The following is a 17064-nucleotide window of genomic DNA, read 5'->3' as shown; positions in this document are numbered from 1 at the left end:
AACAAAAATTGCTTCCCTTACAATAGTCTTAAATTATACGTAATTATTCAATAATGAATTTATTTTACTATAAATAATATTATTTGATATTTCGTTCATAGAAGATATGAACTTAAAAGGAGGTACATCTAGTTAAAATTTAAAATTTTATCATCGTCATAAATTCTCACTCTTAAATTGAAACATTACTTAAGTTTCCTATATTCTAATTATCTGATAATACTTCTAATATAATTTATGATTTTTATTTTAGCCTGTGAAAAGATAACATTAATTAAAATAATTTCATAATTGTATCTAAAATATATAACATATGTATTCAATGAAAAAAGAAAAACCATTTTCAAAAAAAAATCTTATTTCTATTGTAATACAGTCGACGAAGATAAAAAAAAAAAAAAAATATAATTTAACATCATTTATTTGGTTTAAATCTAAAAATATTTTATACTCAAATGCAAACAATATAAACATCTGTTTGTCAAAAAAAAAAAATTGTCCAACCATTTCCGTGACACAATTACATGATTTTTTTTAAATATGATACACAAATAAACTGAAGTACTTAAAATTATAACAAATGGTATTTTAATAAAAATGTATTATAATTTCAACCATATTAAATGATTTAAAATATTTGTTTTAAAAGTTTGGTATTTGTACTAAAGAAAGAATTAATTGTTTACTAATTATTACTATAATACAAAGCGAATTTGTTTCATAATATGTAAATAATAAATCAAATGTTTTAGTTTTTATCTTTTCATAAAAAAAAATACCAATTTGTGTAGAAAAATGAGTGCTTTACTTAAAAAAAAAAATTATACCTGAAAGCAGGTTTTTAATGAAAGATTTAAATTTGAATAAAAAACATTAAGTCATGAATGGAAAAAAATAGTAATAAAATAAACGCAATAACAGTCAGGAAAATACAAAAGCAATTTTAAAAACAAATGAGAAAGTAACCTATGCAGGTGCGTGTGTTGGTTCGTTAAGTTCGGGTGTTGTGTCATTTCGGTAAATACCACTCGGGGGAGCGTAGACAGCAAATCCATACTTTATCAGTTCATCGTTGATAGAAATGGTCTAGATAGGAAAAATAAAATCATAAGTATAAATATAAGAAACTATTAAAATACAAAACAAAAATATTTACCACTAAGCCATCAAAAGCTAATAAATTAACATATTGTATACTATCAGACTTGTAAACGACTTGCGCAAACAACATTTTGCCAGTAGTCAGGGTTTCAAACATTTTTAAGGATTCTTCACACCACTCGCCATAAACTATTTAACAAATAAATAAATAGTTAATATGAAAACATGTCAAAGAATATGAATAAATTTACTTGGAGCAATATTAGCTAAACTACATTCAATTGCTTGGAAGCTTAATGATATTAATGAGTCATGCATTGGCCTCATATCACATTGTTCAATTTTTTTGCAACCGCCATAATCCAAAAAGAATACATTAGCAGATTCATATTTCTTTTCATCTACATCGATTACTTGGGCACGGTACCAATTATCTTCGCTGAAGGTGGCTACTACAGAACCTACAATAAAATAAATAGACGTTATAGATGTACAAAATTTAATAAGAAGCTAATAAATACCATGGGTAACAGTGCGTAAATCAACTTCTGGAATATCTTCTTTGCTGTTTCCAAATGTATCGTTCATGGCAAAATTCAAAGAAGAAAGCATTGCATAATCTGGACTTGATGCATTATGTACAAAGAAATGATCTGTAGCTACTAGGTCAGTAACAATAACATGGTTATTAACGCCTTCAATTAATTCCGACTAAACATGAAAAAAAGTCGTTATTAAGAGTGCAAAAAAAATTGTTAGGTTATTATTAAATTTACCTTAAAAAGTTGAGAAATAACAGGTGAACCATCCAACATTGAAGAAATGCATTCTAAAGTAAATTCTGGGTAAGCTCTTTCAGGAAACTTGGTTCTAATTAACTTGAGTGCTTTGTTAATATTTATTTCAGATCCTATGAACAATTAAGAAATATTTTAATAAGCCAAATATACAAATAGATTACAAATAATATTTAAGTATAACAATTAGCACTCACCAACTAATGTACACATTTTATATTTATCTTCTGGACTTTCAGTCTTGTTTTCAACAAAAAGCCTAACATTGCTTTTTTCTTTGATATATTTAACAAATGCTCCTTTTTTACCAATAATTGGTCCCACTAGTTCAATCGGAACTAAAAAGTCATAACTGGTTTGCTCATCAGAATCAGATACTGTACGTAGTTCTCCAGAAAAAGAACTACCGCCTTTGCCACTGTCTTGAGAACCCTGTTTTTACAACACATAATTATTAAGAATGACAATGTACAGATTAAAATTGAAACTCACAACACTCCTAATATCTGAATAAATTGTATTTGGTGCATCGTTAGTGTCAATACTATGATCTACACTGTGCGCTGAATCACAATCTTCTTCTACAATTTGGTTTTTCTTTACAGATTTAACAACATTATTAGTTTTATTTTTGCTATTTGATTCAGAAGGAAGCTTGATAATATCTTTTGTTTGATTCTTTTTTCTGCCTTTTTTCTTTTTTCCTTTAAATTTAATTCCTTCAAATATCATAGGTTCTTCATCTTTTTTAACTTTTTTAACAAGAACTGCTTTTGGACATTCACAGTGATCTTCTTTTTCTATCATTGCTGTCCAACAAGCCTTATCTTTAGAATATTCTTCTAGTTCTTCTTTCTTCTTTTCTATTACTTGATGAATATTTGTTGAATCATCAGTATTTATAACTATATCATTTCCTTTTTCTATTTCTGTACTTAATTTCAAATTAGTCAAATCTTCAGTTAAAGAATCTATCGTGATGATATCAGATTCTAAACACACCTGTTGTTCACTTGTGATAACTTTTGTAACCATTTCATGTACTTCTTGGTTACCTATAGACAATTCTTTTTCATTCACTTCTATTTGACTGACAGTTGGCTCCATGGTCTCTTTATGAATAACAGAACTCTCAATCAGTTTTTCTTCTACACCTTGTGATACCTCTAATATACAAGAGGCTTCTTCTAATGCCCGAAACAATTCTTGATCGTCAATTTTAGTCAGTTCTGAAGGTTCAGAACAGGGTCTCTTCTTGTCACTCTGGTGATGTGACAAAGTTCTCTTGCGCTTGTACCAAAGATAACCGAGGTATAAGACGGCTGTCGAAAACGTTAAAATTCTCCCCAGCGATACAGTCCTCACCTTGAACATATCGTATGATATCCACTTTGATACGAGTGTAAAACCTATAAAATAAGAAGTATAAATTTAAAAAGTGTCCACAGATTATAAGTTTATGAACATAAATGATTCAACATTGAAATATGCAAGTTATTTTATATTGATTCTATGAAAATATATCACTCAACATATTAAATTCACACTTCATATAAGGCACTTATTAAGATGCAATTAAATTAATATTTTTGTAGATAGTTCGTATAATATTTTTTTTATAAATTAAAAATGTATGTTACTAGTTAATAGCAATAGCTACTTATTAATTAAGTAACTAAAATAAAGTAAACTAAAATTTAAGATGGATAGGGATAATAGTTAATAAATAACTATTATTAAGTTAAATACATCAAAAAGAATCCCCAATTTTAAAATATTAATATTGCAATAAATAAAAAAAAACGTAGGTACAAGATTTTTTTGTTTGTTGAAATTATTCATACTACTTATTACAGAGAAAATCAACGTTAAACACATCGTGTAAAAAATTCTAACTTCCAATAGTTAGTTGTCATGTGTTAAGCAACAGATGTCATTAGATTTACACCATGCAGAATGTTACAAATTTACATCTTTATTTGTATTTGTACGTGGGAAACATGCAGCAAACAACGAACTAGTCAACGCGACTGCTGACACAGATGGTTAAAGAGACGCGTATGCGATTTTAAATGCCAAAGTAAGTAAGGCGAAAAATATAAATATAGGTGAAATTTTAACCATGAACAATATAATTTCAGATAATAAATTATTTAAAAACCACCAACAGTTGAAATACTTACATGTTATAACAACCAGGCGGTAAAAGCTAAATTTGGTAAATTTTCGAAAAATTACATTTTTAAACGTTAAGCGATGATTAGTCTTTGTCCTTTAACATATGAGCAACTTAAGAGTTTAGAGGGCTTATATATCCAAAGTACCAGTTGATCGATCAAGTGAAGCGATAAGAACTTTGAAAACTTTTTACATTTTCCGATGAGTCTACTTAACATTGACTCTACCACATTTTTTACGTAACTTCTTCAAAATTGTGTGAAGATGATCTTAAGAAGATAACGACAAAATCAAATCAGTTATTTTTATTGCTTCACAAGATAAATCGGTCTTAATACTAATGTTGCACGTGTGTTCTATAGTATATAAAATAGCAGCTTCCAATCCACTTATTAAGTCTGAAAAGGAGGTCACACTTCTAATTTTCCCTCTGATCAACCGACAACATAGAAAATTTGCGTGTCGCACTTTTACAGAACCATTCTTATTTTTCTTTAAAAAAATTACAAAAGCGCTCACCAAAACAAATTCTTTTAAATGTATTTGAGCGACATTATATTGAATTAGTTATTGAAATTAACACCAGTTTAAAAACTACTAAGGATACTAGGATTCCCAAATTATTACTTATCTTTTTAAAAGTAATAGCACAGATTAATTAAAATTATTTAATCTGTGGTAATATCGTCGCGAAGTATATACCTACTACCTAGGTACTTAAATTGTTTTAAAAAATAATGTAAAGCCGAATTTGCATTCTGATTGAAACGATATACATAACATGTATAATAGTCTTACTAGGTATATGGAAATTAAAATTTAAAAAGTTCATATCCCAATTGAAACTCAATCGGAGTGGTAGTTTTTCATATTTTAGAGTTTAATAAATTACAAAAGTAATCTGTGTGCAATTCTAGAACAACCCATGTTATTCCCGAATATAATAATGAAAATAGTAAAAATAACTAATTAATAAACAACCGTTAAAAGTTTTATATTCAATGAGATTTTAACAGACATTTACTGTACTTCAACAATTATTTGAAGAAGAAACGTTAGAGAAAAAAACCCAAAAAATAATGAAGATTACAAATGACAATAGATAGACAACAATATAACAATATAATAATATTGTTTAGAATATTAATAACAAAAATGAACAGATCACAAGTTATTGTGTTCTCATACAGTTAAATTTTAAAACCAATCTAAAGCACCAAGTTAAGCATGGCTTTTATTATGATAGATGAGTGATGACATTAGTTAAATTTTAAACAATGAATACAGGAAAAGTTGAGATAGAGAAGAAAATTGTTCTAAAATATATTCTAGTGGGAAAAGAGAAAGACAATTAGTGAGTATGATGTTGAAAGTCACATGTGGTATCACCAATTAGGTTGTTTGCTAAATATTTACATATGAACATTTTTTGAAATTTCTTTATCAAATAATCGATGTTTCTGTATATATATTATATTTATAATATTATAAATATATATTGCTCGTTCTAAACTGCCGAACAAAAATGTATCAATACCATTTCTTTTAATCGTTAATTTTGCACTACACGTGTCATAAAGTGTATAGTTTAGGCGTTGACGGTGAGCGTACAGAGTATTCTACTCGGTAGATTGCCGGTGGCTGTGTCTGAGAAGAAATCAGACCACATACCTGTTTTTCCATGAACCTATGACGTATTGAATTGTATGAAAAACAGGTTTGGCTAGTTGCCATGTTCAGTCAATAAACTTATCTAAAATATGTTTTAATACAAGAATGGGTCATGAACGAAAAATCAGTCGATACAAAAATAATATTACACTTCCGACTTGCGTGGCATTGTAAAGTCAGAATATTTTTGCTAAGATCTTAGCCTTAATAAACCAATAACTGAAAATCTATATTAAGTACTATTATGATAATAACAGATAAATGAAAAATAGAAGTAATAATTTAAGGAAATTCTCAAAAACACTCGAGAAAGCAAAAAAAAAAAAATGTTTACAACAAATTCCAGAAGAATTAATTACAAAGAAGGCCAATGGAATTAAATAGAAACAAAATATTAGTTAAATTTGTATTTTTTATCTTAATAAAAACAAATAGCAATTAATGCATACCCTATGTAATAATAAAGGTACAATAAACATTTAAGAAATTCAATGATAACTCTTATTTTAACAATGATGGACATTGAGAATTTTACATTCAACGTGAATTATAATAATTAATAACCTTATTATTATTAAATGAATATTATTTGATTGCCGATAATACAAACTAGCAATTTAAACGACCATCGAAATTGAGATAATAAAAATAACAAGTTCCTTATCCTACCTACGCAACTAAAATCGTATAATATAATGGCGTGATTTTTAGGAAGATCGTCCGATGTTGTAATACTTTAAAAAGTCACAACTGTTATTTGTAGCTATGCAAAATTCACTATTTTCCCAGATTAATTGAAGAAGCACAACAAGGGTAAAAAATGGGCACTAGGAAATGAAAAGAACGTTTTTCATGGATAAATAATTGTTTCAATCATACGAAGTGCACCGATAACAATATTGTACCATAGTCGAATAGGTCCATAAAAGTATTATACAAACTATTATGTTAAGTTAAAATCGATAACTAATAAACATCAAATAAAAAAAGGAACGTTATATTACATCTTTCTTTTATTTTACTTGACAATTTTTAAGTTTTTTTCCTTTCATTTTTTTTTGTAAATTGACAGTCATTATCGTTATAAGAGTTAAATTTAATTGACATTCAAGGTTTGATACTAAAACGTACAGGTCATTGATTTCATTACGGATTAAAAAAAATTATAATTTCAATAACATATAACGATTTTTTCTTAACAAAATAAATTTGTCAGCACATAATACTTTAGTATAGTCTAGTAAAGTATATATTTACGAAAGGAAAAATGGGACAGTGCAAATCGCTCAAATCACAGGTAAATATTCATAAAACGTATTGTAGTAACTTTGCAATATTTAAATACTTTGATACATGGACAGTAATTAACATTCCTTAAAATTAACCGAAGTATGCACTATACTTTCCCAAAGCGCCTCCACATATATACTATAGTAAATAATATAATAAAATAGAAAGGTAATTAGAGCAATAATAGACGATTGGGTTTTGAAATATGGTCTGGCGGCGACGGTTAATGTGAACATTTCTCGCTGCGATTATATAAGACTCGATCGCGCGAGATACTACTTGGGTACAACAATAATCGCTCGGTATTTAATTAAGTGCATAAATAAATAATTATTAAAAAGAGTTGTTCAGAACTGGATATAAATGTAAAAAAAAAACCGAATTAATTAAAGTACCTAATACAACTCAACAAAAAGCCACATGACCGACCGAGCCATTGACTCTACGAGCGTAAAATCATATTTTAGAATATAATAATATATAAATAACGATTTCCATAAAAAAACCCCCAGGTGAACTGCACTTAATCACGTCCAGGCAACAGGTAAAAACTGTAAATCGCACACACCGCACGATCGTCGGGTCAGGTTTTTTCCACACGCTAACCGGTCGGTTGTAGTAATAATAATAATAGTAACGTCTGTGGTCTTATCGCGACGACGACAATCCACGTACGCAAGCAATACGACAAAAATTAAACTCGCACATTTCGTATGCGCGAATTTCCTATACAGCAGCTTGTAAGCTTTTGACGTCAGCAAGACATTTGCGATACGAGCTTAACGTGGAGTTCGCAGACGGTACATATTATAATAGTAGGTGACGTGTAACCGCGTACCGGCAACAAGACTTTGGGAGACGTGCGTACAACCGTGGCCGACACACACGGTATTGTTAGGTTATGTACGTATGTACCGACACGTTACCGAAACAGGCGACCTCGCGCGACGCACACGCGATCCGCGGGCGTCTACGGACACTGCCACGGCCAACAATCGCCGTCGGTGAAAAACGCCGAAACAACCACCCACACACACGTGTGAACGGGATCATCGTCTCTCGTGGCACCAGCTGCGAGACCGATGATTATGGTTTCAGAGCAGTGTGGGTACACGGCGATAGCAAGACGTCGCGGTCGACTCAAAAAAATGTAGCTCCATGGGCCGCCGTCACGAACGCATGGACGTGTGGCGGCAACAATAGAAACCACGTTGTGTGGACGACACAACACTCGCGCCGTCGCACGCCGAAAACCACGAGCGCGCTACGAACGCCACTCTCTCGAACTATACTATAGTAAATACTGTCATAGTATACTACATATTGTTATTATTTACTACTACAACTAACAATATTATTTATAATACTAATACTATACTACTACTAAAAAAAAAGACAGATACAATTATTTCGTTTCTATTTATAAAAACGGGTAACCAACCTTGTCCACGCTGTCGCCTCGTGCCATAATAATATTGAAACCGCGTCAAATACAAATTAAAAATATATGACGATATAAATACTTTAAATTAATTGTATTATTTTTGGGTGGGAAACACCACTACTACAGGCATAAAACGCATGAAATGCGTATAGTGCGTGTCGCGACAAACCACGGACGGAACAAATAAAATAATATAAAATTAGAAAAAAAACCACTAGCGAGTGACTGTCGAGGAGAAATTCGATCGTAAGCGGAGAAAACACCGAAAACTTCTTACTGCACGTATTCACGTACACAAGAGCAGACTGCAGCAAGAGTAATGCACTCGGCAGTTGTCCCTGGTCCGTACTACTACTACACACGAAATTACGAAAACCACGGCGCAATATTGCGGCGACGGACGGATTCCGAGCAACGTGGTGGCAGGCAGTGTGCGAAGGAACGATTCGCTGCGTGTGCGTGCGATCACGGAGCGACGGGGGCCGAAGGGAGATGAAAACGATCGGCGGCGGGTCGGAGGGGAGAAAGCCGTCGCCGGGGGAAGGTGCGATCATGGTGGGCGGCACGCGGGGTCGAGGGGAAAGACGTCGCCGTACCGGCATCGGGGCGGGCACGGTGGGGACGAGCCGGCCGGCCGACGGCGCAGTGTTGCCCGACGTCCACGGCTGAATTGAATGTGTCGCGGCACACAACCACGTGGCGGCGGATAGAGCACGCCGGCCGCGTTGGTTTGCGCGTGCCGCCCGGCTTTTTTTTCACGTACGTTTGTCCTTTCTTTCTCACATTTTTGCTACCGTCGTTCGATGACGGTCGCCCAGAATATTATGCGGATATCGGTTATACCAGCAGACTCTCCCACCACCGCGACTGTTAGGTCGAAAAAAACGAGTTATGATCCGAGTTGCGTTTTAAACGAATGCAAATTATGACGCGAAATTTGAAGTTTTCTCGCGACGCGTTTTCTTAATAATATGCGGATTTCAAGTTGAACCTCCATAATCCATACAAATATAATATTGTGATTATTAATGTTGTAGATAATAAATTTCGTTGTGACACTCTTAGTTGTTCTTATATAATAGCCAAAATAACGTCTTGGACGACGATGTGCGTTTCATTTTTAAAAAATAATGTCGAAACAACAGCATTCTAAATTATTAATACGTGTTATGTAATGTCAACTAGACTTATGCGAATAGATAGAATAATTACGTTTAGAGACAAATTAATACAATATTTTAAATATTTAATTTAGTTCAAGGTATTTCAAAGATCCCTTAACAGCATAGGTATTCGATATAGCTATTATATAATATTAAAGAACCATTTTCAGTTTAAAGGACATCCTATAACATAACAATGTACAAAAGAAATAAGGACGATCTTCTATTTTACAGCTGCTTGTATATTGTTAAAAACATCTGCTCGATGCTTTTACTTCAGCATTGTATTAGAGTTGGACAGATTTTAAGTAAAATTCAAAAATGTGAAAATATATAGTTATATTATGAAACTGAACGTTAAATGGGAAAATTACGATGAAATAATTTTCGAGTTTCTCAGTTAAGTTATACGAATACAATAACCAATCTTAAATATTTTATAATATTTATATATTCAATAAAGAAATAAAAAATAACAAGTACATGTTGTCACAAATGGCCTTTGCTTCCGAAAAAAAAAATTATTTTTATGACTGCCAAATATAAATGAAAACTAAAATGTAAGCTATACAATTAGTAACACCAAGAGAGTTATGTAAATTATCAGGAAAAGATTATTAACCACATTGTCTCTGTAGTCTGTATTATGTAAACTGCCTAATAGTTTCAAATGTATAACCTTTAATTTTGTTTTAATCTTCTATGTGTACCTCGTAACTAAATATAAAATTTTTGCAATAATACATAGGTAATACTTTTACAAGTGCATACAGTTTGTTGTATGGAATAACGTGTATGTTAGTATACAAATTACGACCAAGAAAGGCCAAATTAGATAGTATTTAACATCGAATCGAAAAAGGCAGTACTGTAAATGATCAAAAACTTCTATAATAATAGTTTAAATTACTAAGTCAATGATGATGTTATAAAATTAACATTTTTTGTGAATTTGTAACTTTCTTAGTTAAAATTTATATTAAGGTGATATCTTATATACCTAATTAATATTTTAAATAAAATTATTTTCTCCTTCAAATTTAGGAAATTGTAATCTCAAACCTTAATGAAATGTTAAAATAATTGTGTTTCCTTGACCTTCAGAAATCTCAAGTATAGTCCAATACATTTTTTATTGCACTTTGCACTTCAATACTAACTCAATAAAAGTATAAAATTTAAATTAATTTAAAATTCCGTATCATCTAATTTGAATATGTATGAATTTAATAATAATTAATAAATAGGTTCGAGCTGTGATAGACCTGTACTAATAACTATTTTTTTTATTTGAAATATACAATCTTAGCCCCAGGATAAATTAAGAAGAAACTAATAACTAATTTAAAAATTAGAATAGGTTAAGATGAGTATTTATTTGTATATCTAGGTTGATATTTTAAGTATCTAAAAGAAATAAAAACTAATTCGAAGTGTATCGACACACCAAGTAAAACAACAAAATAAACATAATGCAAATAGTTTTTCAATACAAGCCGGTTCGAATATATGCTCATAAAAATAACGGGCATAGTGCAACTCGTGGATAATTGTCCATATAGATAATAACAATGACACATCTTCATTAGATATAGTTGGAAAATTACAATTCTATTTTTAATTCAAAACAAAGAACTGAGGCTTATAAATAATACGATTTATGCAGCAAAATACGACCATGCAAAATATCAACTACAATTGTGTTTGCATTTCAGTGTCTTAATCAAATAAAATTAATATTAAACAATCAAACATTTATTATACATCAAGCAATAAAATTCACATCTACTTACTGCAGAGTTGAAATTTTAAACGCTTAGTTAAGGTTGGTGTAAATTGTCAACCACTCGTTTCCGCTTTTTTTTTTTAGATAGAAGTACCTAACAAAAATTCAAGAATTAAACATAAATAACTAAAGCTGTATGGTTTAATTCATAAATAATCATTAAACATGTTTTAGTAACTATGCAATATCAAAACATATTTTTAATGTCAAATATATAAAACAGATTTGAATACGTAAATCACACTATTTAATAATAATACTGTATTTTTTTACTTCAGGCAATTAAAAAAAGACAAACCAAAGACTCATATCAAACAATCTCCCTCAAATGACATCTAAAAAATTATTAATTTACAGTTTTTTGATTTACAAATTTGTTATTTAAAAAATATATATTTTTGTACACCATAAAAAAATTACTGTCCTAGACACTGTAATTTCGTATTATGTTGTGCACAAAAATTGGGTTTGATGATGTCTTTCATAATTGTGGATTTGAAATTAATGTATTCGATTTTATCACACATAGCCACAGATACTCGTAAAGTCAGGTTTAGCTTTAAAGCTGAGTGCCCAACGCTAAATGTTTTATCCGAATTTTATGAATTTCACAAAATAATTTTAGAATGAACAGTCAGGAGGATCAAAATTCGGCACGATTTATACAGTTAGAAATAACTGTAAATAATATTACATCCTTAGCACAACGTAAAATCTAAGGTTAGGACCACACCACACCATGGAACCCCATAGGCCATAACCCTTATATAATTTATTAACTTGATATGATCACCAAAAGCATAAATGAAAATAAATCACATTGAGGCATAATATTATATGGAATACAGGTAGTATTTCTTCAGAAACACCTGTTAAAAACACCTGGTCAGGTCAGACCTTTATACACGCTCCCTTATTTTTTCTCGTATTTTATTATTATGATTCTCAAAATCACAAATATCTGTTAAAAGAAACCAAGGCTGAAATACAATATCTTTTACAAAAATTAAAACTGCAATTTAATAAATGTATTGTTAATAGAATAAATACAAATAGTAGGTACCTACCATTTCACTATTGTTAAGAAACATCTTATATAACTGTGTATTTTAAATAAAACAAATTATAACTACTTCATTAGTCATTACTAACCTAGCATGCCAACATTTTTTTTAGGTTCTGAGCAAAGCAGTGAATGTATTGGAGTTTTACAATTATGTTTTTTTTAGTTCTTTTAATCTTCAACTTAAAAGGTGGTTTATGATAAGAAATACCTCGTTATTACTTGTCAAAATTAGCGAGTTCACGGTTCTAGATTAAAAATTACGAAAAATTAAATAATTGAAAATTATTTACGTTTGTACATGATTAATTACACAAATTGTACACAAAATCTATTTTGTTACAATTCAAAAACAAATAACCGTAGAAATACGGTTCAATACTTAAAATATTCCCAAATATTTAGCTATATTAGCCAACTTGAAACTTCAAAGTAAACCACCATGTGAGATTTAATATACAGACACAAACCACAATAATTTTTTTTAAGTTTTTGAAGACCAATTATAACGAAATGTAAAAACAAAAAACGATTCCAAGTAAAGGCGGTATCGTACTACATTTTTAAGGAAATTTTATATTATTTTAATACGAAGTAAATAATATGAGGAGGTGTATTCAGTATATTAATATTCACACATAAAATAACAACTTTCAAAACGTATAATTAAAAAAAATTGTATCGAAGGATTTAGAAAAATATCACTTATATTTTAATTATTAATTACTATACACAGTATATCCTAAAAGTTCCGTATTACCCTTAATATATCCTTGGCAGATCAATATATTTAAATGTAGTTTCTAATAACAATAAATATGGAGATTCTTATTGAATGACATGATTCAATTAAAATTAACATTTTTAAGGTAGCCTATCCTTTTGAACATATTTTTTATGACAGTTCAACAAAAATAATTAAAATTGAGTGAAAATCAACCAAGTTAAATCAAATTAAATTTTTGATATTCTTAGAGTATAAGTTATGTTAGCAGGACTCGCGTTACATGATTTAATCAGTATCGATTAGATTTTCTGTCTACCAATATGTAAATATCTAATTATTAGTGGAGGTTCGCAAAAATTGTTTTTTTTTTTAGTAATGACTAAATTTTTACCTGTTTCTAAAACTCGAGACATTAAAAATTCAAAATTGGTAGGTCTTGATAAAAATTATGGTTTTTGACGATCTGGAAACACAATTCCATAGCTTTGAAGCTTATAAAGTTATAACATTCATTATTTCAGGAGTAACATTTTACCATATCAATGTATTTATGTACGTACTAAGAACACATAAATATTTTTTTAAATGCAAGTCCAAATCTGTTCGAAGTAAATTGTCATAAATAAAATCCGCGAGATTGATTAAATCATGCTATTCATCTTGCTAACATAACTATTATTCGTAGAAAATCAAAAACTCAACTTGCCTGAACTTGGTCGACTTTCACTCAATTAAATTGTTTTTTTGAAACATTAAAAAAAATATGATTAACAAAACGATTATCACGAAAATTTAAAAACTTAATGGCAAATATTGAAAATACATAGACACAATTTTTATATTGATTTTTTTACATATTAATTAATCAAGTTAATACCTATCTTATATCTTATGAAAAATATTATTAATATTTTCCCAATTTTGCTGGTAATTACTAATTAGAAGACAAATGACTGTACATATTGTAAAATGTCCTTAGAAATTTAGGGCAACCAATCGTCTTTTGTAATGAAGAATTAACTTAGAATTTAAATTTAACATACCTACTCATTACTACTATGACCTACCACCTACTCTAGATAACACTGAAAACCTATACAGTAGAGTGCATTCCAAATTTGTTAAAAATAACCCAGGAATGACAAAAGGCAAGTCATAAACAGCTGATAATTCAAAATATCTAAAATCTGATAGACGATGAGAATGATTTTAGCATTCAAGTAATTTTTATTTATGTACTCATAAAAAAAAAATCTGTTTTAATCTATTTTTTTTGTTTAGTTGGGTTGATGTTTTAATTATTACTCCGTATTTTATGGATTTAATATTCAAATGTATCTTCAGTAGATCACATCAGATATAAATTTAATTAATTCAAATTAGAGCTGCAGAGGTAAGCATTAAAAAATAAGTTTCTATACACTGTCAATGGTTTTTTATCCTAATATGTATTGTTTTCACTAATATCACAATTACAATACATAAAGAGTATACTACCTACTTAATACTTACCTCATTTTATACTATACGGCATAGAATGATTTATTATACAAAAACTAGCAATTGTAGCCTTTTAAATTTATCTTAACATTCAAAATTTTGGGATACATTAAGATTTAAAAAGCAAATATCTATTATTATTTTTTGATAAACTTGGGAATTTTATAAAATTACCTTATACATCGCCTTATACTATCTAACAAGTTAAGTATGTAGCTTTACTCTTCTTAATAAATTAGGTCAAAGTTTCATATTTATTTGGTTTAGCTTAAACCATGCTTAAAATGATTCATATTACTAATAATTTTTACAATTAAGATTTTGAAAATAAAATGACACATGTCTGTATCTGGTAGTAATAAATAACAAAAAGAAAAAAATCTAATAAAAAAAACATTTTTTATACTAACCTTGGTAAAGAATACATAAATAATAAATATGTAAAGGTTTTATTTAGTGACATTGTCAATGTTATTGTTGACATAAGTTATACATAACTTATAAAAAACAGTAGGTTAATACGTTTTTTAAATACAAAATATAATATTTTATTTGAATCTATAATATTATATATATATTATATTGGGATATTTAGAAGTATTGGACTAGTTTTGGAATTGTAAAGTATAATCTTCCAAATTGTGTGTTACTTGGGTAACCTAATTACTTTTTTTTTGGAAGATTTTAAAAATAAATATACTGAATACTCTTGCGGATTTAGTACCATTTCAATTGTCATCTAGCAATAAAAAGTAGGTGATTTTTTGTGTACCCTAAAACATTGTTACACTTTTGGAACTGTAGATAATATGAAGAAGTATTTTGTAAAGTATATAGAAAGAAAAAACCACAACGGTAAGTGGTAACATAAATAATATCGTTTATTGCACATGATATATTTTATTTATATTTGAATATAAGGTAGAAAATGCAGACAGAAATCGCTAAAAAAGGAATCTACAATATTTTAAGAAGAACAATAGAGTTAAACAACAGAATCACTATTGTTTGTCGGAAACTACTAATTAACTGGTAGATACTGGGTAGTATGCGACCCAAATTACTCTACATTTTTGGGATGCTAGCGAGGGCATAAGAGGAAGGAGAAAGGTCAAGTGTCATTCATTCGGAAATAAATCTTTGTACAGCCAATAGATGGGAAGAATACTACATAGATATTATAATTCAGAGGTACTCCAATCGGGCGATAACCAATGAGGATCCCAAAAAAAAATTTAAGAATAAAACGACGGTAACTATTGCGGAATAGACTACTACCAGTACGTAAGTACTATCAAAAATTGTCTGTGGTAAATAATTTAGTTTTTCAGGGACTGCGTTGCATGCCAGTTCGACAAGCACCCGGCTAATAACGCGTAACCGGTACCGGTCAACGGACAACCAGAAACGCCGGGTCGCGATCCTTTTCGCCATCATCATCTCCTCATCGGCGCAAAAACGCGTCGGTTATGCGACAAGTCCCCGTTCCCCATCATTCACGCCACCACAACAATACAGCATACGTTCAATAATATAATAGTTCAGAGTATCGACTGTTCCGTTCGGTCGAGACGCGTCTTCGGCGTCCCTGTTGTACTACTAACCTGAAGATCAGTTCGACGCGTTTCGTGCGATCGGCTCGTTGGTGTCGGCTGAGGTTCGGCGACTGTCTTTGTCGCGTTTATTGCGTCAGGCGCATCCACGGGATGATGGGAAATCGGAAATTGCGATTAACAGCAGCAGGAAGACGCTCTCATTTGAGTTGCTTCAACATATAAATATATGGTACACACACACGCACCGCAAAAAGCGTGTTTTACTAACAGACGGACATGTTTTGCGCACGGTAGTACAACACTTGTGCGTGTTACAATCATCCGGTTGGCTGCCACGAGTGTTACCAAAAGTCACGCGATAATTTACCGGCGTTACCCATTGTTCAGCGGTTATGCACTTTTGCGACTCCAATCCCAAAGCGCCGGCCGGCTGTAGCAGTGTTGCCAATCAAACGGACACGAACGCGCCAAACTAACCGCCTGTTTGAAACATTTCATTCATCGAATCATAGATATAGTAAAGATTTAATATTATCCTTAGTTAGACACTAAGCGATAGTTTGATACTTAGTTAAATCAATAGATAATATTATGATCGAATGGTAATAATACTTGCCACTCTCATTTGATTACATTATACGGATCGTGTATAGTAAATAATTAATTTAAATTATATAATATATATAATTAATTTAAATGCATTAGAATAGGATGGGTATTCCAACAGTTATTCGATCCGTATATTTTTGGACGGTTTATCAATGCCTTGTAGACAACTATATTTTTTT

At 30.3% G+C, this 17064-nt stretch overlaps 1 protein-coding gene across 4 annotated transcripts; it reads right to left on the bottom strand.

Annotated features, from left to right (window-relative positions):
• Nucleotides 1–768: 768 nt before the first annotated feature.
• On the bottom strand, nucleotides 769–16587 carry LOC111026608 (KH domain-containing protein akap-1-like). Of its 4 annotated transcripts, XM_022304713.1 has the most exons (9): nucleotides 16325–16587; nucleotides 11438–11524; nucleotides 2391–3307; nucleotides 2096–2330; nucleotides 1878–2011; nucleotides 1623–1812; nucleotides 1353–1562; nucleotides 1157–1290; nucleotides 967–1086 (listed from the first exon to the last, which is right to left on the bottom strand). In XM_022304713.1, exons 3-9 carry the CDS (start codon nucleotides 3270–3272, stop codon nucleotides 967–969), a joined length of 1905 nt encoding a protein of 634 aa, XP_022160405.1. In that variant the 5' UTR covers nucleotides 3273–3307; nucleotides 11438–11524; nucleotides 16325–16587. The 4 variants fall into 4 exon arrangements, with proteins under 4 accessions (XP_022160407.1, XP_022160405.1, XP_022160406.1 ...); XM_022304714.1 differs by lacking the exon at nucleotides 11438–11524; XM_022304712.1 differs by lacking the exons at nucleotides 11438–11524; nucleotides 16325–16587 and adding an exon at nucleotides 8479–8903.
• Between the last annotated feature and the right edge of the window lie 477 nt (nucleotides 16588–17064).

The sequence above is a fragment of the Myzus persicae genome, unplaced genomic scaffold, assembly GCF_001856785.1.
Source record: "Myzus persicae strain clone G006 unplaced genomic scaffold, MPER_G0061.0, whole genome shotgun sequence".
Classification (NCBI taxonomy): Eukaryota; Metazoa; Arthropoda; class Insecta; order Hemiptera; family Aphididae; genus Myzus; species Myzus persicae.
This window is presented reverse-complemented; position numbering and strand designations above follow the sequence as displayed.

What these genes read in the sequence shown, in the direction of transcription:
- LOC111026608 (XM_022304713.1), bottom strand. Translation starts at nt 3,272, where the DNA reads ATGTTCAAGGTGAGGACTGTATCGCTGGGGAGAATTTTAACGTTTTCG. An exon ending in ATTCAGATATTAGGAGTGTT is followed by an intron (nt 2,331 to 2,390) that starts GTGAGTTTCAAT and finishes TTGTAAAAACAG; the next exon opens with GGTTCTCAAGACAGTGGCAA. An exon ending in TAGCTTTTGATGGCTTAGTG is followed by an intron (nt 1,087 to 1,156) that starts GTAAATATTTTT and finishes TTTCCTATCTAG; the next exon opens with ACCATTTCTATCAACGATGA.